Here is a 22507-nt window from a genome sequence, read left to right on the forward strand (position 1 = left end):
GTAACCATATGTGGACATATTATGAAGTTAAGACAGACTGATGGAGAGAGGGGGAAAGAACGAGACTACAGCGTTAACAGTCACCAGGCACGCTCCAGAAAGTGAGTACATTAAATGGGAGAAAGAAGGAGAGGAGGAAGAAAAAGTATGACGGAGAGGAAAGACTGCAAAAAAGCTGTGTATGCTTGCTTGGCTCTGTGTCTTTCTCTGTGGCCCCTTTGGAGGCTTGCTCCTAATTAAACTCCTTCTTCATGATGCTCCCTCATGACTCGACTTGTCACAGGGCCTGTGTGAAGCAGGCACAGCATAGACACGGCGTCCTACATATTTAGACACCCGTCTCATCAGTACCCTTCAGCTCTGCACCCTCAGCTAGGCTGGCCTAGACTGGGCTGGGCTACGACGGGCTACAGGACTACAGCGAGAAAGACTAAGTGAGGCGACTTGGGCTCGATCAAGATCATCGGGGGCTAAGTGAAGCAGGCGTGAGCTACAGGGGAAGTGATTCATATTGTATACTGCTTGGTGTTAGGACATCTGTCAGAGATTTGAGTCCTCTGATGTTTTAATTGCAGGGAAAAAAAAGTCCAGCCTTATATTCATTTCATAGTTTGGGGTGTGGGTAATAACTTCATGTTGCTCTTGAGAGAAACTGTGGAGGGTATTTGGGTGTGAATTCTGGGTGGCCCCAGGGGGTCTGCTAGGGACAGCTGACGCCTGCCCAGAGCTCCTGCCATACCAGGATCCGTCTGCTCGGCATTCTGCCACCCTGCTCACCCTCTCTTTTCCTCTATCCATCTTTCTACCCCCATCTTTCTGTCTCAGTCTGCTGCTCAGTCTGTCTCCGTCTCCCTACCTCTGTCCTCTTCCCCTCGTTTCCTGCAATACTACCACGTCTCGACAGAAGCTTGAGTCAAAACACTGTTGGCTTGATGGGTACATCTTTATTTCTGATAGACTTGGGCTGGTTGACGGGTTGTGTTTGGAAAGAGCTCTGTTGCTGACCATTCCCCTCTGCAGTTATCTTGGCAGTGGCTGAAGGGTACGACACATTCAATATTGTGTTTATGGCTATTGGCGACAGCCAGGCCAGTGAATGTATTTCAATGTCTTCAACCCAATGGCTGACAGCATCCGTAAAAAAAAAAAACCTTCTACAAAAACAACCAGTTTATAATAGGCCTTTTATATCTTTGCCAACACTGTATGGTCTTCGGAATACACATACTATTGTGTGCAAAACCAAGACTTATGAAAGAAGATAGTATAGTACCAGAGTACAAAGAGCTCTCCCAAATAAATGTAGCAGTTTATGGTTCCGCAGTATATCTCAGCAGTCGATGGAAAACAAGTCGCTGACAGATGAGCACAATATAAAAGCATTAATAACTGTGCCACTTATGGTTAATCATGTTAGCTGTACTGTTAAAATATAATAAAATTGTGCTGGAATAAACAGCTTTGCCTGGCAGGGTCTCAGCCTCTGTTTGTCACTATGTTAAAAATGGTCGAGAACAGATTGATTCACTCTGACTATCAGAGACATGACAGTATGCAAATTATACAGACCTGCTTTCAGGATGTGTGAGACTGTGTGTGTAGGTTGAGTGTGACCACAGGGTGCACCTACAGTATGCACTACAGTCTTTCCAGTAACTGGTTTAGGATCCAAAAGTGAATCACAATGGGATTTAAAAGGGCTCAAATAATCTGCGAGAAAATGTCATCTAAAGCTAGGGGCTGCAATAATTAAATAGACTGTTTAAAATCAGACAGTGAAAACAAGTTTGAATGGAACACAGCTGGTTTAATGGTATCTGTGTACTGGTCTTGCACACTAACTCACAAACCCAATATTTAGATTATGTATTAGGGGGAAAAGGTGACTAAAAGTTTGGAAAACCACAGGACAACAGGGAGCTCCCTTGCTTTTACCAATTGACAAACTCAATTTCGTCAGAGCAGATTGGTAAAGAGCAATGTCGCTCGGTGTCAGTAGGGGTGAGGCAGTGGGGAGAAACACTGTCCCTTCCCATCACAAATAACAAGATGGAGGTGGTCATGAAGTGGACCCGCTGTGGATTAAGACCCCCCAGCACTGCTGCACAATGAGCACGCTCAGGGTGGCCTTGCTGGCGGCAGTGATGGGGTAATAGTATGTTTGAGATGTGCTCTCATTCTCCTTATTTCTATTTCTTTTTCTGTCTGTCTGTCTGGCTTATTCTTACTTGCTCTCATTTTTTTGTTTTTTTTTGTCTCTCCCCCTCACTCTCTCTGTCTCTCTTGCTCACTCTTTCTTTCTCTCTGCTTTTCAGAGTGGAGGGAACATCAGAGGGATCAGGCTGGCTTAGCTTATTGGAAGCAGATGGCAGACCAAAGGCAAGAAGGCCACAGTTTCATGAAGCGTGGTTTGAACATGCCAGGACCATGTCGAGGGGCATGCCCATGGATGATGGCTACATGGTGTGTGCAAGTGTGTGTATGTGTGCGAGGGAGTATTGGGGGGGGGGGGGAATGGTTGATTTTGTAGGTTACCAATCTGAGGAATGGGACCCCCAAATCACAGCCTGCCCCTGCCTGTTTTTTTTTTCAGTCATCATCATCTGTGCATCCCTTTGCACTGGTTGAGGCGACATTTGAAAAACTATGCATCAATGACTTTTCAGTGATTTGGTGGCTTTGAAGCCCCTTACTCCTGGTGCCCTGCTGCACTATAATCAAGAATCAAAGGCTGGCGCCTGGGATCCATCATCCCTGGCAAAGTGGTCGTGTGTTCAGTAATAACGCTGGCTAACTGTGTATGTAATTACTAGCTGTCTAGGGATTACTAGATTGACTAGACATAAAAAAGGGGAGTGAGAAGTAGAGCAAAAACTAGAGGAAAGTGTTAGGAGTAAGTGAGAGCGATAAGGTTCCTCCATGTGGCATTGCGATGGTGCATGTGCTAAAATCGCCATTAAGAAGAGCCCGCTGCAGACGAGAGCCCACTCACAGACAGACAGTCTTCGCTAGCCAGTACACAGCACAATACCAGATGGTGCAGTGTTTCCCATATGGAATAGACAAACACTAAGCACATGTCAGAATCCAACACTGTTTGCTACAGCAGCATCCCGGCCCTGGGAACAAAGTGGTCATTCACACTAGTCACTACACTGTATAATTACCCAGATAGACATTATGAGACACAATGCCAGCTCAGTGAAACTGGATAAAGAGGGCACTTATATGTGCACCCTCAACATACCCATCTTTCATTCTGTCTATGCTCCAGTTGCATAATTTGCCTCTATTCAAATCAGAGAAATGAGAATGTGTCTTTATGTATTTTTGATTCAACATAAAAATCAATTTGCAAAATTGTGTGTGGAAATCACTTGTTCTTGCCTTGTACATTGTGATGCCACATGTGTGGTGTATTTCAGTTATTCACATGTGTCCCCATGTGGTTTCACTGTGACATTATCAATAAAGGCTTTAATTAAATACTTAAAGTTATGATCAGATAGCAACAGCCTCAGCAAAATGTCTCTTTCTCTTAGGGTGGCAAACTTGTAAAACTTCAAGTCCCCCCTCCAGCCACCCTCTATTTCTTCTTTGTCCCCCGCACCAATCGTCACTTATCGTCTTTTGTCTCTCTGTCTCTTATCGCGTGGTGCCACAGCAGGAAAAGGGAGCCTGAGGGAGGCCTTGAGTAACAATGACCAGCCGGTTGACCTCTATACTGTGACCTTGAGTTTCCACACCCTGTCCAAAGCAGCAATCATGGCAGGGGAGGGGCTGAGGCCAGGGGGGAAGCTCCAGGCAGGGCAGGGAATGCCATCTATAAAAATAGATCTTCATTATTCTGAATTTTCCACAAATAGTTTCAAAGAACAAGGCATCATTTCATCTTAATGGCTGGCGTGAATTGTTTTGGGCTGTGTAGTGGAAAAGCCTTGCCTTTTGGCAGCGCGGCCTTAGAAGTGGCCTGCCTTTTTCACCGCTCCACACCACAGGGACCACATATTGGCACATTTCAAACAGTCTATTTTTAAAACCTCTTCTTGTTGTTGTGTGAGTACCTCAGACTTCCGCTTTGGCATATTGACCTTAAAAAACATCTCTGACAGAGATCCAAGTGCTACTTAGTTTCTTGTCTGGGGAGTTCTGCTTTTCTGGGCAGCGGGCATCTGATGTGGAATAAAATGCTAAGCCTGTAGATCATATACATTATCTGTCATCTTGCTTTTAGCCACTCTTAAGAAGTGGAAGAGGCATATAGTCTATAAAATAGGAACTCAGTAAACTTGGTCTCTTTATGTCTGAGGCTGGCGCCACAGACAGATGTGTTCCAGCGTGCCAGCTTCAAACGTTAGAGCAGATTGTGTGAGGAGACGAACTTGTTTGTGTGACGATGACACTCTCAGGGTTCGTCTCTTGTAACAGAGGTAGATCAGCTGATTAAAATGCACTTAATTCTACTGACTATTAAATGTAGTTTCACTGTAATAGAAAAGTTCTCAAAAACACCCAGACAGGAAGCCTCTGTTTGGTAAAGTGTGGGGGTATAAAAACCAGTGAATTAAATAATAGGCTTCTTTATCCAAGGGATCAAATGTTTATAGGCACAGCAGGGCCTCAGATCAATGGTCTTATGCATGTGGTCGCCGAGGGCAACTCTTCACGGTCGGTCCTCAGAAGGAGAGACGGAGGCTGAATGAATACTCTGACACTTCGCTTACTCACTCCTCTGTTTCAAAAACAACCCCCACCCACCCTGTTTCAAACACAAGAAGGGGGGGAGAGAGGGAGAGAGAGATTCCATGCCTATTCTTCTACCCTCTCCCAGCAAGGACCGCCAGCAAGGCAACTATTTTTAGCCTCACCACACACTATTTTTAGACCACTACCACTTTTTGAGCCATTTATTAGACAAAAAAAAGAGCACATCAAATAAAAGAGCGTGATGGCGGTGGTTGTTTTGGGGGTGGTGCTTTATTTCAACCATCTAACGAACTAGTTTTATGTGAGTGTGTGACGGAAATGCAGAGACTAAACGTGGAGACTTTTTTTTCTTTTGCTCTCTGCTCTTTGTCTCACCACGCTTCCCTATGCATTAGAACAACAATTTTCTATCTGATGCTTTAAGTCCACACCGAAGAGGACGGAGACGGGTGTTGACAGGAAAAGGAGGAGGACAAAGGCGCGCCTCTGTTTGTGGATTCACCACACTTTCAACACCGGAAAGATGTTACACATATGTATCATATGTGGTTGCTTGTTTGTTTTTTCCACCAACCTTACAGCTCGTCTGTAACTCTGCCAAAGACTTCCAGAGCCAACTTTCCCATTGTTAATAACGCATAAAGTACAGTATAAAGTGTGTGAAAAGTTATTGACAATTTCCCTCGCCCACTTGTTAACGTGTAATTTTCAACCCCATATACTAACTAGCATCGTTGTTTTTTTTTTTGAAGATGCGCTGTGCACGACATGTCACCACTCTTTGTTTTAACAAACTGCGATGCTGCTAGCTTTCCAATGTCACAAGGTTAATTTACTTAGTCAGTCAAAGCAGCTTCAGACCTTAATCCTCAGCTCACCAGGAAAAACAAGCCATGTTGCTGATCTCTTCGTCACTAGTAAACACTGAGGTACTGTGATCGCTGTGACAACCCCGCCCCTCACCTCCACCCCATGTTGCACCACACGTACCCTATCCTAAAGACCCTCCGAAAACGACTCCAAAGCAAATTACTGTGGACAACTGTGAGACAGGAGATATGATATGACTCCCTTATTTCTCTTGGATGCTGACACATGTCAAAGTCGTACAGGATAAATTAGTGAAGGCATTCAAGCCAGAGTAATTATACAGTATTTGAAAGCCATGAGAAGAAGTCATTCAGTGCGCTGATCAACACAGAAAACTCCTTAAGGCTAATGTTCTCCATGCTGTTTAGAAACCAAATAAGCACACAGAATAGCACACATGCTGGAAAATATTTTCACAAGAGCGAGGCAGAACATGAGCACACTGGCACTTCAGAGAGGGAGATCACATGTCCTGTTGACTTGAGAGAATATTATGAGAAAGCAGAGAAAAAGGTGTTTGAATTAATAAAGACAGGAATTTTTGAGGTAAATGACAGTGAAATCCGCCAAATTAGTCTCTGTAGTATTTGGAACGTGTGAAAAATCATGCGTTATTGCCAATTGAAACATTGTGCGAGGCATGTAATGATATGCTGCATTCGCTCGTTTTCTTTTTGCCATCTCCCAGACATACCTTCTTGATTTACTTTCTCTTTATGTTTCTTCATCTCCAACTCCACACCCCTCCTTACTTTCCCTCCCTCCCTCCCTCTCTCCCTCCAGTGGACTGTCACTGGGCTGAAATCACACCTGTGCTTCTCACACATCTCGGCACACGGGTGAAACATACGCAGGGTGAAACATGGTGAGGGAGCTTTGCTGAATCTCATTAGCCAAGCGGGTAGTCATTAACAGAATGACCTTTGGAAATAATTACCAGCCTTCCTCCCTCCATCCCTCTTTCCCTCCCTCCTTCTCTTCTCGCACTTATCCATCCCTCTGTCCCTCCCCTTCCCCCTCTCATTCAATAGTACCGTCTAGGTGAGGACAGAGGGAGAGAAGGGAGAAAAGAAGGGAGAGAAACTAGTTAAGGATGGGTGGTGAGGCAGGTCCCTGCTGCTGCTGTTTAAGATTACAGGGTGAGCTGAACTTTCAGATTAGGTTAATCTGCTGGAAATGGGATTGGCCAACAGCCTTTCCTCTGGCAGGCAGGCAGGCAGGCAGGCAGGTCAGCACAGCACCAAGAGGCATGTGCCATTCCATGTGATACTTGAGCCAATGGCATCAGAGTGTGCTGTGCTGGCTGAGGTCATCACAATGCCGTCAGCTCTGCAGGGTCCGAGCCAATTGTCACCGTGTATGTACACACACATACACCCATGCAGTGCAGCCATTGCGAGCACACACTTAGACCAAACGCACTTCCGTTGGTGTGTATATAAGCACAATACCATGCATGCACATGGTACACACAAATATTAAAGCAACCTTGCCTCTTTACACTCAGGTATATCCAGGCATTGAAGGGATATAGCTCCCTATCACAGCTCACTCACTAACCCTTTAGTTGTTTCACAAACCTGTGTTCTTTGTTTCGACAGTGGGGAAAACAAACACATTGTGGAACAGGGATTTGGCACGGCCCAAGTGTGTTGTTGGATTTGGGGCCGTTCAATCACAGCAAGAACCAGCCAGCGCCGCTTAGGTTTGGGCTTGATCTGCAGTCATCGGGTGGGGAAAGAAAAGACTCTTTCATGTGCTATTGCAATTAACAACCCCCATACTGGCATAATAAATCACCAATAAGAGCTGCAAGTGATTGTTCTTTTGCAGGAATAAAAAAAAGAGAGGAAAAAGCAGAGATAGATCTGTTCTCTTGTCATTTCCCAACACGGCTTCCCATTTCTCCTCTAATGCTGTTCGCATGTCCAGGAAACCGGCCTGGCAGACAGCAAGTATAGGAAATCTATCTGCGTGTTTGACTGTTTTATCTGGAGCCAGACTCAGAGTGTACTGTAGACCTGCCAGGACGACACATTTGGACCCGGCTTGGACATCCAATGATGGGAGGATCCGCTTTCTGTGTTTGCTTTCATCAAGCTACGAGAGCCTAGATGAGCTTACATGTCTCTTTGAACAATTAGCAATTAATTAAGTGGACCTCCCCACTTGTTTATGTAACAGCTGATAACACCGTGTAGTGCATGTTTTATTACCATCTCTTGGGGGATTCTCAGCCACTTTAGATACCACTGTATCCTGCATGACTTACATGGAAGCATTCAGAACATTAAAAGTCCTACATTTGTTTCAGATTGCCACCTTCTTTTTGTAATTATTATGGGTTTCTGGATGTCATTTGTTGTGGATGTGACAGTAATAACGTGTAGCCATTCTGATTAGCAATGCTTCTTTTGTTTTACCACTTGTGCTCCGAAGAGGATTAGCTTTGGTTTCTTGGTCTTTTGCTTTCACAGATATTTGTGGAAGTGTCATTCCCAGCTGAGACTGTTTTCAAGTGAGTCATCAAGACCTTCTTTACCACTCCTCTCGCTCCCTCTCTCTCAGTATCTCTTTCTTTCAACCCCCCTGTTTCGGTCTCTTACATGCATACACCCGTTGACCCCACATAGATTCACCCTAATGTGGGAAAAAAAGTATCTTAGAGATTATACACGTTCAGTGAAAAACTGAAAACTGAAAAAAGAGAAGAGTGAGGGAGCGATGAAAAAAAAAGCCCTCCAGCCTCTAGTAAACATGCTGTAGCTAGAGAGGCTGTGCAACGCTCTCAGTGCCACTCTCTCAACAACGCTAATTATCAACCAAAGACATGCTAATTACATAGAGCTTTATTGCTAATGTAGCAGGCCTCTATGCCAGCCGCCCACACTCTGAGCTCCGCTCCCCTACCTCTGCCTCTCCTCCCACTACACCTTCAGGCACAGCAGCAACAGAGGGAGAGGGATGCGTGCAGTTTGTATACTTCTAAAGACAAGAGCTTTCTACAGATTTGAAATTAAATATGTCACATATCACATGTCATATTTAAAACCATATTGTTCCTCTGTGGGGGGATTTAATCTACACCCCTGAATCCAGCCCTTTATCTTGTTCTTGACCTCCTCCTCATCATCTTGCTATCACAACAGGAAGTCCGCTTCGATCCTGCCTCCCTCCAAACTCAACAACCCACCCACGTTCCTGCACCTGTGACGTAGCCTAGCAGCGGCACACAAGGCTCACAAGGCCCCCCCCCCCCCCGACACCACCACCGCCGCTGCCGTTCCCCTCGCTCCCCCTCCCTCTCCAAGCACCCTCCTCCCACCCCATGCTAAACGTGCCAGTGTCAGCCCTGTGGCCAATCCCGTTAGCACGCCGCAGCTAAGGCTGAAGGCCTCTTCAGATCGATTTCTCCCGCTGTGAGTCGCTCCGAGTCCTCCAGGGATCACAGTGTAGGTAGTGCTCCGCAGCACTCTCCCCCACTAGGCTCTTTAGCGTCTTCCCCTGACACGGCTGTTTACACGTTAGCCATCCTCTGCTCTCTAATGGAGACACAGTTAAAGAGAGAGCTTCAAAGCAGGGAGCTCTCGTCACAGGCACTTGCTGAAACATGTGACAACTCTCTTCGTAGGTTCAGCTGGGGCAGGGTAATACACTGACTACACAGTGGCTGAAGGGCTTGGTGCATAAAGGATATCAGTGCTTGCAGGCACACAAGGGATATGAGTGGATGCTAAATGGGTTAATGTAAATGATATAATGCATAGAGGATTACTTTTTATCCCTTCTGATATACTTGGATATGATTAATTTTGCACAAACTGTGGCAATTCATATGGAGTTCTAATAAGACTCCAACTAAGCTTTGGGGACGCCGCATAGATGTAAACAGCTTTACTGGTTATTTAATGTTTTAGGCTTGCACATACGATTATAACTTTGACAAAACTGATCTCATGTTTAAAAAAGAATCCGAGCCTCAAAGTTATAGCCTCAGCCACATTAACAATTCAAAAAAAGGCTCAATAATATGAATTATAGAATGGGAATAAAAGCACACGCTACGCTGCAAAAAATAATAAGCTGTTATGCTTTATCTAGTGGATTTATTTGCGCTTCTAAATACTGTCCACGATAATGCACCCAGTCCATTCCCTTTGTTTTTGTCATTAAGGTTAGCCATACGTTGAGTGCTGTATCCCTTGATGTATGAGCTGCATTAACACACTACATATCTGACTGCACCAAACGGAAATGGCGATGGAACAAAAGCAATAATGACATCAGCGAACCACGTTTATTTATGGTGGGGTTTTTTTTTAACCTCCAGACATGATATGAAGGAAGAGGTGATTATATAAAGGGATGGGAACAATGTAAGATGAAATCTATTCCAAAGCAAAGGACATTTCATACCAACGCGAAAATGCAAAAGGTTTGTAGTCAGGTGCAGAGTGCCATCTGGAATAGCAGGACTGTTCCCGGTGGGCCTGTCCACCCGTGGGCGGGCGACAAGCCCAGCAACACCCATATGATATAAAAACATGTCCCATGCTGTTTGATCCTGTGTTAGACTGGCCAGCCAGCTCCATAGGTACCTTGCTAACGATATATATTCGTTATTTCTCACCAGGTCCCCACTTTTTCTTTTGTTTTCTTTTTAATCCTTATCTTACAATAACTATAGTGCTGTGCATGTTGCCATCAGGTGCCTGTTGAATTACCAATGTGCATGCACAGATGGACACACTAAAGGGTTTTCTGTGACCTTTAAGCTGCCTAAATTATACATGTTGGATTTATTATCATTTTTCTTTTATAACCATATATACAATAAAAAAAGGGGGGAAAAATAAATTACAAAAAAACCTTCTATTAAATGTAATGTCGCAGGAATAAAAAATGCCATCTGAATATGCATTTTATCACAATACAGTATAACCATCATATTGCTTTTGTGTGTCCACGTAACAAGCAGGCAAAGAATATTAAATGTACTGTATGTGATATTTTTGCACCGTTGAAAAATATTATTTTGTATTCAACACGACTTTGTGGGACAGGTGCAGTTTAATCATCGAGCACGGTGTGAGTGTAAATGTGTGTGCGCAAGAGAACAGGATAAACTCTGCATGAATGCATGCATGTCTGTGTGTGTGTGGCCCACCGGGTTTGCCAGAGCTACAGTGTGAATGTTGCATAACAGGTTCACGTTGAGAGCTTAAGGATCCTGGAGGGTGCCAGCGTCATTTCCTGCTTTATCTACCTGCCTACTGGCTGGCCTGACAGCGCAGTTTAACATCGCCTTGAGCCACACAAGCGACATGTGTCCAAAGCAAGTCAGATCAACATCCTCATCTAAGAGGCACATCAATGGTGACAAGACACCAAGGGCAGGGGTTGGTGATTGCACACCGCAGGGGATAGTCTGAAAGATCCAGATCAATGATAAGCTACCACTTTTGTGTCACAAAGAACACACAACACAAGGAGGCAATTTAAATAGATATGTTTTCTTGAAACAGATGATACACTGTGAGTATTCAAATGCCTTAAAAGTGACTGATATTCGGAACGCATCTTCAGGGAAGACTATGAGAGCGTTTCTGACACTATGTTAGGTGTAAAGACCAAAAGAGAGAAGTAAAGGTTGCTGAATGAGTCACAAATGCTGCAACCATCTGTCTGCTTGTGTGTTTGCATGTGTCTGTGCATGCCACAGTCCTCAGTGCATCTGTGAGCGCATGCATGTGCGCCGTCCGCGTTTTCTTGTAACTCACCTCCACAATATCAGAGTTGGTCCTGCTCTCGTGGGGCTCGTTGTACTCGGTGTATTTAAGCAGGACCTTGTCCATGTCTGTGCTGGCGTACTGGAACAGCTTGTTGGTGCTATTGAAGATGATCAGGGCGATCTCACAGTCACACAGCACACTCAGCTCATACGCCTTCTTCATCAGGCCAAACTTTCGCTTCGTAAATGTCACCTGGGTAAAAGAAGGAGACAAAAGATAATTCACAATGAGTGGATGAGGATTTATGTGTTAACATATAGTGTCACTGAACTGAATTTCACCTACGTATCGTCAAATCAATAAATCTTCCTGACTTGTAGTCATCATTTATATATAGAAAAAAACATCCCCCACCCTCAACATAAACAGGAGCCTGACTGAACGACTTTTCCTTTTTAAAATGAGTAATTCACAGGGAATTAAACGAAAGTGAAGTCTGCTGATGGTTCAACGCCCTCTGACTGTACCACCCCTCCACCATACCAGGGAAAAAGAGAAAAAAGAAAAAAAAAAGCTGGGCTTGTTTTTAAGGAACTGAAAATACTCTGTCTCAGACAGATAACGGTAAAGAAGATCAGTTGTTGCTCGTACATCAAAGAGCACAGAGGTTCATCATGGAACATATGTCACAATAAATCGGCCCTTTCATTGTCTCACTCCTACGTTTTTTTGCAAAAGAAATACACACACCTATTACTATTGTAATCTAAAAAAAAACAGCTGAGGCATTTTCTCAGAGTGACATTAACACACATTGTTCAGTTGTTTTGTTGCCCAATTAACCGCCTCTCATAGTGAATAACAAGCGATTGATATAAATAACGGATGGGTTCCCTGACTGTGCTTGAAGCTATTTGTGAGTGCTCAGATAGTGACGATGCACTCAACTTAAACCACAAGAATTGTCTTCTCTAATGGGGCCTTTTCTCCCTCTCTCTCTTTCTCTCTCTGGGTATCTGTAAGTGCATGTGTGTGTTTGTGTGAATGTGTGGCCCAAGACTGGTATCTTTAATAACACACGCATACAAGTGCCCACATTGTCAAAATAGAGCAGCCTCTATTCCTCTATTGTTTGGATCAAAACTAGAGCAGTGAAAGTGAGTTAATTCCAGTGAGCTGCACCTGGTTTCTTTTCCAAGCCATGTGTGCGAGCTCTTTGGCTGTATGGGAAAACGAAGGAGAAAAAAAAAAAAAAAACAAAAAAAACCTGCCACTGCCAGCTTTCTTCTCTGAGCAACACTGCTTTTTTATATTGAACTTTCTTTCATTTCCTTCTGTGAGTGTGTGTATTATTTACATTGGAGATCTGTATTGACAAAGCCTTTTTTTTGAACAGAGGGGAAATACTGCCAGAACTGTGCCCAGCTGGTAGCTAATGATCTCAGTTTGTTGATTAACTGCATGTTTGTCTATTCTCTTCTGACACTTAAGTGGGCCAAAAAACACAGAATGAAAACCTCCCAACACTCAGTTAAACATGCTCTGAATACAATTATAAAGGCTTTAACCGTGGGCTATAAAAACCTTTACAAAGAAAGCCTGTGTGTGTGGCACATCGGGGTAATGCATGAATAGATTTGCGGCATAAATCTATCACGCATTGCCCTTCACATTTTCTCTTTACAACTGCGATGTCTGAAAGGGGAGATAGGGTTGAATGTATATTGATAGATAGTTTTGGATTTCCTGAAATCATATCTCCCAGGATGCACCAGAGAAACTGAATATCAAACTATCCCTCACCTCCACCCTGTCTTTCTCCCTGTCTCCCTCACCACTCAGAGTGGGTGAAACCTTGCATGAACTGCCATATCCTGGACCAGCTTCCCCCCCTTAAAAGTTTTCCAGTGATGTCATCGCGTCACGCCGAGCTGTGTGTCAGACAGCGAGGGCTGAAACCAGAGACACGGACGGCATTCTAACTCCTTACAAACCAGCGTATGCAATGTCAGGTTCTGCACCTCGGCACAAACACGCATCTGATTCACCGACGACATCAGGAGAGAAAACTCCCCTGGGCTTTAAATACCATGCTGACATTTACACAGTCATACTGAAAAGTGAAAAAAATAAAACAAGTCTCATTCTTAACACTGTAGGATCAAAAGGCATCTTGTGACAATAAGATTAATTGTCATATCCAAGCCCACTCTGAGATGTACCGTCCAAAACTGAAACATGTGCACCCTAAAGAGCTCTGCCTGCCTTACAAGCACAGCGCCACAGAACAAATCGCACATGAGCGAGTGAATAAGATGACAGGACTGTAGGACATAAGGTCAAAGCAGACTGTTCAGGAACAGGACATGTGGAGTGTTGTCTTCCCCTGGTGTTTTGATGCAAGGGGCACCGGGGCGAACGCAGGACACAGCTAGCTGCCGGCCCAGCTCTGTTATCACCCACTCACTCAGTCACACACTCTGCTGGGGCCATTAATGTTTCAAAAGGTGGCACGTGGCGCACACAGTGGGCTGGGTGTGAGTCCCAGAGGTCCAGAGCAGCTGGTCTCAAAGGGGAGGTCCACAAACACTGGCTCGGATCGCTCGCATATTAGCGGACCACTTGCAAACATCAGCACAACCACACACACACACACACACACACAAACGCAGCAGTGTTTTTTTTCTAAGTTTTACTTGGAGACACTCCTTCGCTGCTTCTCGTTTCAAAAGAAAAGCAGAATCCAAAGTTGTCTCAAGCCTCACACTTTAAATGAGGAACTTTGCGTTCCCACATATTATAATTCGCACATAGACTGACTTTAACAACACCACAGGACGAGAATGAGTGTGATTATGAAAAGCCTTAACTGACCAAACAATAACACCTACATAAATATAACACCGCACCCCCACATCTCAATCTGACACGTACAACCTGCTACCTCCAAATCACATATATTACTAATGCTATGCACATACATCCATAAATACACGGGCATGCATATACAGTGCAAGCTCGCCTGTGCAACTACACACATCTTAAACGACAGTTGGCTTGCACATAAATGCTGTCCTGATGGTAAATACTGGTGCAAAACATCATGTGGGATGTGCTAATTTGTGCTGTACCTCAGCTATGCAATTTTTATGTTCAGTGTTCAATTTCACTGCTTGAGGTTGCTCTGTCGTGACTCCGTGGCCTCACATGATGCCGTCATGTGCCCATCCACATTCAAGCTGGTGTTGTCACCACTGGCCTTTCCTGTGCTTGCTCAAAACAGCTCTCGGCCCACACAGCAAACTACTGTAGCGTGTTGGACTCGTATTCGAGGAGTGACTGCTCTGCACTCTGAGTGGGTACAAACAGATGCTGTGAATGGCACACCTGAACCACAAACATTTACAGTTATCTGACAGTGAAAGAACCCGTGTTTCTGAGACTGTGTAAAGGAGCTAATTATTTTTTATATCTTATATCTAATTTATTGTATACTTCGAATATGCTCAAGGCCCTGTTATTCTGATGTTGGTGTATAGCCTTTGGATTTACTTTGACTCTATCTTTTCTTTCACTGAATGAGGCCTCTGTTCTTGTTCAGGAAAAAAAAACAAAAAAACTTTGTAAACCACCCGTATGTCAGTGTGGGTGTAATCTTCCAGTTTCCTTGGTCGGTGGGTGCTGTTAGCCACACCACTATGTTAATAACAGAGAACATGACGTTACAGCACATGTGCAACTGTGCGTCCTGGTAATAGGGACCAGTGTAAGTGTGTGAGTGTGAAATCAACTGTGTCTTTTCACAGTAAATTGGTAACCAGGGTGTGAAACCTATCTTCACACGCACACACACATACAGACAGGAAAATTTTGTAGACCATTTTTGGCAGTCGCTGAGGTAAAGACCAAATCATGGCATAATGGGACACTTAACTTTCAAACTGTCATTGTTGTACGCGTCTCGGACAGTCTCTGTGTATTCCTGTGAAGTGGTCGCAATCTAAAATTCTCAACCTCACACCCACTCTGTATTAAAAAAAAAAAAAAAGATGCAATACATGTTTAACACTATGCATCCTGGCTCTGCGTCTACAGCAGAGGAAACGTTGAGAGTTTTGGCCTGAATTTATTAAAGTGTCCTTCAGTTTTTGTGCTAGGAAACATCTTAAACAAGCAACTCAAAACAGTTTAACCTTCTAAGAGAGTGCTCAGTTTTGGAAAAACTTGTAGCAACAATAAGAGATAGCACAAAATTTTCTTTCAAAATTTGAGATCTTTTCTTCGACCAAAACACCACCACCCTCCCACCACCACATGTCTACTGATATTATATACGCAAATGCCTTCTTTTTACATGCTACACAATGTAACTTTCACTTACTTTGGCACACACTCAGCACTCACTCATAAGCAGAAGCATCGTGAACATTCACTGTAGACTCATAGTGACACAAAAGCCTTAGTCGTTCACCCCTATCCTCCTCCACAACCCCATCCCAAGAGAGATTCAGACTCATGCACACACAAATGCACTCAGACACACACCCCTGTAAACACCTAAACGTGTTATCATCACACTTCCTTTCACAGCGTATTCCTCTTTTTTGTAAATTTTCATTCAACCCCTTTTTTAATTAATTTATTTCATTCTTTCCTTCTTTGTCTTCTCTCTACATGTGTAGTTTTTATGTGTAAACTATCGCTGGAAAATGACCAATAAAAAAATATTTATAAAAATTAAATGATCAGTTTTGTTCTGCACAACTGACCCGTCACAAAAAAAGGACAAAGGAGAAAAACGCCCAGGATAAACAGAGGGACAAAAAGAAAAGCAGGGATAGTGGCTGATTCTCTGCCACATGGGTGAGAGGGGAGAGAGAAAGAGGGGAGGGAGGGAGGAGGAGGAGGAGGAGGAGGAGGAGGAGGAGGGAGGGAGAAGAGAGGGGGCGGACGCACAGGAAGCACATTTGTATGCATTTCCTCTCATAACAGGAAGAGGCCAGTGGCTTCCCCTTCACAATGGCTTCGCTTCTGCTTCCCACCTCCTGCCTGCTTCCCTGGGGGAGGAGGAGGTGGAGGAAGAGGAGGAGTGGAGAGACAGGCACCAAAAACTGCTGGTTAGCAAACCAAACATGGCCATGTGGGGACACACACACACACACACACACACACACACATGCAAGCGCGTGCACATACACACATAGATGTCAGTCAGCTATGGAGCAGCACGATTTGTCTTGAGACAAACACTTATCCCATTGTCAGGGGCCAAGCAGGAAGACATGGGCTTACGCAAAAGGAATAAGAGGAGCCCAAGACCTGGGTCTGAACTCTGCCTCACAGCCAAAGAAGCTGTTAAGAGGGGCATTACGACAAAAGAAGCTTTGTCCCACCTCTATGCTATGCTCTTCTCTCTCCTCAAAACCCCACTTATCATCCTTTTTCAGAGAGCCTTCATTATACAGTAGGAACAGGAGGCAGCATGCTCCAAACATTTCTTCGTCCGGCTTCTGATTCAAAAGCGTCCACTTTGAGGAGTTAAAAGCTAACCTACGGACCTGATTGAGCGGTGTCTTAATTGTGCCAATTTTAGTTATAGGTGTCTTAAAATACAGTTTAGATTGTTCTTCTTACCAGAACTTGTAATTACACTTCAGGACATCACTGTAATGGCTGGCTAGGCTCCTTCTCTGTATGCTCCTGTTTATGCTGAAAAACCGCAACTGGAAAAGGATATGCCCACTGACTGAAGAAAAAAAAGTGGATGTTACATCGCGAGGCCCAAGTTAGTGGCCGGAATGACAAAAATAACTTTGTTGTCATCCATGTGAGGTGGATTCACTTTTGTCGTGGCACTGAGGCTGGCACTGTATACTTAAGGCACATCATTTTCACTTTTTAACAATTTACACTTAAAAAAACAAAAAAAAAAAAACAAGAGCAGATTGGTTTAAACTGATTTTCACACAGATTGTATGTCCCCTCACATCTAATTGCTTCAGTGATTTCTGCTGCAGGAAGACCCTATTAACCCCGGTTTTCACTAAATGAAGTCTTCTTATGACAAGCACAGCTCAGCATTAGTTTCTAGTTGTAAAAAGGGAAGAGCAATGTGAAGGGGAGATTTAAGCGAGCTGTAGATTCTGAGCCTTTATGTGCAACAAATGTTCTCCAAAAGTTTCGGAAATTTTTGCTTTTTTTTTCATTCAAAATACATGCTGATAAATACCTCTACTTTGAAAATAAAAGCAACACAATGAGCACTATACAAAAGAAAGCAATGAGAGGAAGCTATACAGACCATTAAGACTTGCAGTGAGAGGAAATTAGAGAGGTGAGGTGAGAGAGTGAAATGAACCATGTGAAAAACATGTGAATGAGAAACGAAACAAGCCATACGTTGAGGAGGCAAAGGAGAGTAAAAATACAGCAGAGAGAAGGTGAGAGCTTAGTGAGCCCTTTTCAGGTGAGGTCTCGAAGCGCTGAACATATGACAGAGAGGAGCGCTGCGCGCCGTGGTACAAGGAGGAGATGGTAGAAGGTGGGAAACAGGGAATTAGAGGAGGGGTGCAGGGGTGAGGGAGCTACCCTGTGGGCCTCATTATTTTCCTGCTGTTAATTTCACTCGCACATTTTCTCACCCCGGTGCTGTTGATTGGAGAGAAGAATGCTTCGTCGTAGAAACAAAAAGACCCCTTATTTCAGCTGCAGCGCTGCAGTTAACATGGTGAGGGGAGAGAGAAGCGGCGCATGCAGGAGGGCAGGAAGATATAAAAAACATTTTTTTTTTTTTTTTTTCATCTCTTCCAGCCAAGTATGTGTTAGTGTGACTGTTGTTGGTGGGAGCTGGGAGATCCTGTTGTTTTACTTCCTGTCACTGATGACCTGATCCATGTTTAACCTTTGGCCCTGGGTCCCTTCCCCATTGGAAACCACATGTCCCACACAAACACACACACACACACATACACACAGATTTTCACAAACAAGTCATCCCAAATTAAGCCCACTGAGTGTACTGGCTGGAGAGGTAACACTAATTAGAGCCAATTGCAGTAAATTAGTCGATCCCCAAGACTGACTCCAGAGAGATAGATGCGTTTTCGATGTGTACATGTGTTTACGAGCATGCATTTGTCTACGCTGTGGAAACAAGACACTAAATACACCATCTAAGTATGTGTCTGAGTGTATAATCTGCTATGTCTCAAATCTATGCGCACACACACACACACACACACACACACACACACACACACACCTGTGCATGCATCTTGTACTGTAGGTGTGTGCCTATCTGTGTGTGTGCTAGCTGGGGCAGGAGAGTCTGCTCTCTGTGTGCAGCCCAAGAGTTTATGGCACAGGGGGCTCTTTCATGTGCCCGAGGCTGGGAGAGGGTCTGAGTGGTCGGGGGGCTTGGAGCCAGGGCTCACACACTACTGCCCACTGTCCAGAGCTCCGGGCAGCCAGTCAACGCCAGGGAGGCCTGGCCCTTCTGCCCCTGCTCTGGGGAAGTGTTTCGGGGCCTGGGGGTGGCAGCCCAAAGTGGCCGCCCAGAGAGAGCCAGGCCCTGTGCCCACTGTGATACTGCTGCTGCAGGGAGGGCAAGGGTGGGGAGGCAGTGTGGCCCTGTAGGTGGCAAGGTAGCGTTGACAGCCACACAGAGTGGTGCCACTCCAAAGTGGACTGCAATATGAAGAGTGGTTGTAGACATGTAAGAATCAGGGGGAATGTTACAATAGCTTTATACTGGTATATTCTATACTATACTATATTCTGTTTTATACATCTTAATGAGCTGTTGGATATTAATGTCAAACAACTATCACTGAAAACTATATTTATATTTTTAAACATCATAAAACCAATATCAATCTTTAAACACAGAGAGAAGCTTTAAGAAGACTTAATGCAAACCTTTTTAGACATAAAACAGTAAAAATATGTAAAGAATCTGAGGTTAAAAGCAACGCTATACAAATTCCTCTGGTGTTTATTTGGCTTGGGCTCTGGGACATTTCCTCAAAAAGGAAGTGAAAATATGCAAAGCCAAAGCTTCCGTTTTTTTTTTTTTTTTTCTTAAGAAGAAAATTTTAGTTTCTGTGTCTGTCTTGTGATGTCCGCCTCTACAAAATGCGGTGATGTCACTTATTTAGGCCATAGGTTGAATGACACCGAATAGCATATGCTCAGCGTGCATGTGGTGCTTTCCACATGACTGGGTGACATCATCTCAGTAGGGATCGCTATTCCACTAAAACAAACAACTAAATGAGTAATCTATCATATCAGAGATCAAAACAACAAAATCCAGTGATATATTGATTTTCCTTTCCCTGAACCCTTTCTCCCTCTTCTCCTCCCCTCCCTCCTCCTCCTCTCTCTCTCTCTGTAAGTAAAGCCCGGATATCTCAGGCATCGATTCCCCTCAGGTGTCCTTCCTGTCTCCCTCTTTCCCCTCCTTATCCGCAGGAGCCGGAGTGCCTGGTGCAACTGGCGGGCCCAGTCTAAGGTGGGATGAGAGAGAAGGGCTGAGATAACAGTAAGGAGGAAGTGTGGGTGCTGCAGCAACACGATAGCTTTAGTCCTCATCTGAAACTCTGTGACCTCCTCCTTGCTCTTGTCTCTGTCTGTCTGTCTCTCTGTCGGCCTGTCTCTCTTTCAATAATAAATACATAAATCTGAATACAGAGCGTATAGGCGCACGCTGTCACACACCTTCCCTGCCTGTCTACTAAATATTTCCTCCTATGTATCTTCCTCACTTTGCTCTTTCTGTGCTGCAGTTGTGACTCAAAAGGCACCCAGTTTTCGTGACGAGCTCGCCGTGTATCACAGACAGTAAAATCACGATTACTGGAAGTTTCGTCTTGATCTCAGGCTCACTCACATCCTCACTCCCCTCTCACTATCCTCTTGTTACTTGCAATCACTCTCATTGAGATCAGTCATGACAAGGGTCGCAATCTGCTTCAATTACTCCTCCAGTACTGCCCAATCAATTCCTCCAGCCTTTTTATGTCACTTTACTCTGGCCGTAAATGACTGGTGTTTGATAAAGCGTGCTGTGAGAAACTGTTGTGGACTATTCTTGTGGATGTCAGACGATAAAGATGTTACAAAAGCGATGAAGTGGGTCTGTGTGCTCAGACGAGAAGGCGTGTGTGTGTGTGTCTCCGTTCATGTTTGACCTGTGATCCAGGGGCCACGTTAGCAGCGTATGGATCCAATTGGGCTGCCAGGAAGCTGACAAAGTGTCAGTGGTCAGTCGTGCCACAGGAAGTGATCAATTGTGGGCCTCGGGGGCAGAGAGAGAGCTCTGTCTCTATTTCCTGCCACAGACGGTAGTGTCTGCTCGAATCACGCTGTCTACAATTTATTATGTCTCTTTCTCTCTCAAGTGATGCCAGCTGTTGTTCAAAAATGTCTTGCAAGAAATCCATTGTTGCTAGGTTTACTTGATGAGGATTTTTAAAATGTACATCTTGTGCTATGCAAAGGAAAGCTACTCCTGGTAAACGTACTGTTACTAAATTAGCTCAGGGAAAAATACGGTTTCAGTGTTTGTCTCCCAGGCTGCCCTTCATCTCCGCCCTGTTGGCCCACTACAGTGTGTCACTATAGACCATCCCATCTCTGTTTGGTTGTTTGTTTATGTTTTCTCCCACCCTGACTCTCCGACACTACCACCCTCTTCCCGGTAATATTCCACTGCCAGTGAGCTAAACTGGGTGGCATGGTGTGAGAGGTTGGGTGTGTGAAGGGTGCTACAGTTGCGTGTAGGCCGCAGCCCTCAGAGCGGGCAGTGATATGCAGAATGGTTTTGGAGAATTACAAATGTTCTCATGCAAATCCTTTTTTTGGAAAAATCCCAGTGCCCTCACACTGGTTTGTAGGATTGAGGGGAAACAAACCTGCCATTATAACCCAATGGAACTCTTCCACCCAAAGCAATAACTGTGCTATCCCCGCATACACCTCTCTGTCGCCCAGTGCACATATTGCCCAGACTCCCAGAAGACCTTCATTGTTGAGGGCTATGTGGGGTGTAGGGTGTTTCTCCTTCCTCCATCCTCCACCCCTCCTCTCCCCCCACCCTCATACTCATCCATCCTCCCATCCCCCAGGGACTTACCTGTCTGTTGCGTTCATCCATAATCCGCGTGATCTGAATCTTTTTCCTCCCCATCGTCCCCGTCTCTTTCTTTCTCTCCTCTTTCTAAAGAACTTTATGCTTTCTTCTCTCTCCTCTTTCTTCTTCTTTCTCTTCACTCTTCTGCTCTTCCTTTATCTGTCTTTTTTTCTGCTTTCTATTTGTTCCAATCAACTCAAAGATTCCAGCATCTGTACCTGCAAGAAAGAAACAGGGAGGGGGGGAGAGGGGAGGATAAGCATTAAATGAAATGAAATATGGCAAAATACTGAGAGAAAAAAAAAATAAAAGTGGCATCATGGCAGCCACAAGGGAGGGTGAAGAAAGACAAAGAATCTGTCAACAATGTTGTGAGAACCGCTGTGTTTTTCACTGTCGATATCATGCAAATCAGTTTTTGCATTTTTTTTTTCCCAGGCACCGACTATGAGAGGAGACAGCGCTGTCAGGATCTCGCTTCGTTCACAGAGAGTTTGACAGTGTTTTGGAAGTGCCGCTAACTTAAACGCTCTAATCACCAACACTGTAACATTACCTCCAGACTGAGAAATACATTTTGTTTCTTCCCACGAACTGCACTGTATTGACAGTGGAACTGCCAGACACAGCTTTTTCTACTCTATCCGCAGCTCATCTCCAAAATGGCAGACATGAGTCGCGGGATAGAATACAGATGTAAAAGCGAGCTCAGTCTTGCCATGTTCTAGCAAAACAAAGCCGAAAAACAAAAGAAGAAGAAAAGAGGAAAAAGTGCCAAGAGTGATCTTTTGAAACAAGGTAAAAGGACGTTTCTTAGAGACAGAAATCAAACAAAATTCCAACATGAACTTAATCCAGCTGGAGACATTGCATGTCAATGAGAGCATCTGAGGAGCATCTGAATGAACGCACTTGTGCATTTGCTTGTGAGTGCACAGTGGAGAGTGTGTGTGTGTGTGTGTGTGTGTGTGTGTGTGTGGGTATGTGCCCATATTCGAGGAGCTGAGGCCAGCAGCTGATGAGCTGGACTGCATGTGCGATGAAGAAAGCTGCGCTCCAAAAAGTT

General features: G+C 44.5%; 1 protein-coding gene across 9 annotated transcripts in view; it reads right to left on the reverse strand.

Annotated features, from left to right (window-relative positions):
- mef2cb (myocyte enhancer factor 2cb) overlaps nt 1-22507 on the reverse strand; it is a 69714-nt gene that overhangs the window by 15809 nt on the left and 31398 nt on the right. For all 9 annotated transcript variants that reach the window (XM_078170785.1, XM_033618692.2, XM_033618698.2 and 6 more), the window contains 2 exons: nt 21445-21659; nt 11358-11561 (listed from right to left, as the gene is read on the reverse strand). In XM_078170785.1, coding sequence (XP_078026911.1) covers nt 11358-11561; nt 21445-21498 — 258 coding nt within the window. In that variant the 5' untranslated portion in view covers nt 21499-21659. The remainder of the gene's footprint in view (nt 1-11357; nt 11562-21444; nt 21660-22507) is intronic.

The sequence above is a fragment of the Epinephelus lanceolatus genome, chromosome 9 (assembly GCF_041903045.1).
Source record: "Epinephelus lanceolatus isolate andai-2023 chromosome 9, ASM4190304v1, whole genome shotgun sequence".
Taxonomy (NCBI): Eukaryota; Metazoa; Chordata; class Actinopteri; order Perciformes; family Serranidae; genus Epinephelus; species Epinephelus lanceolatus.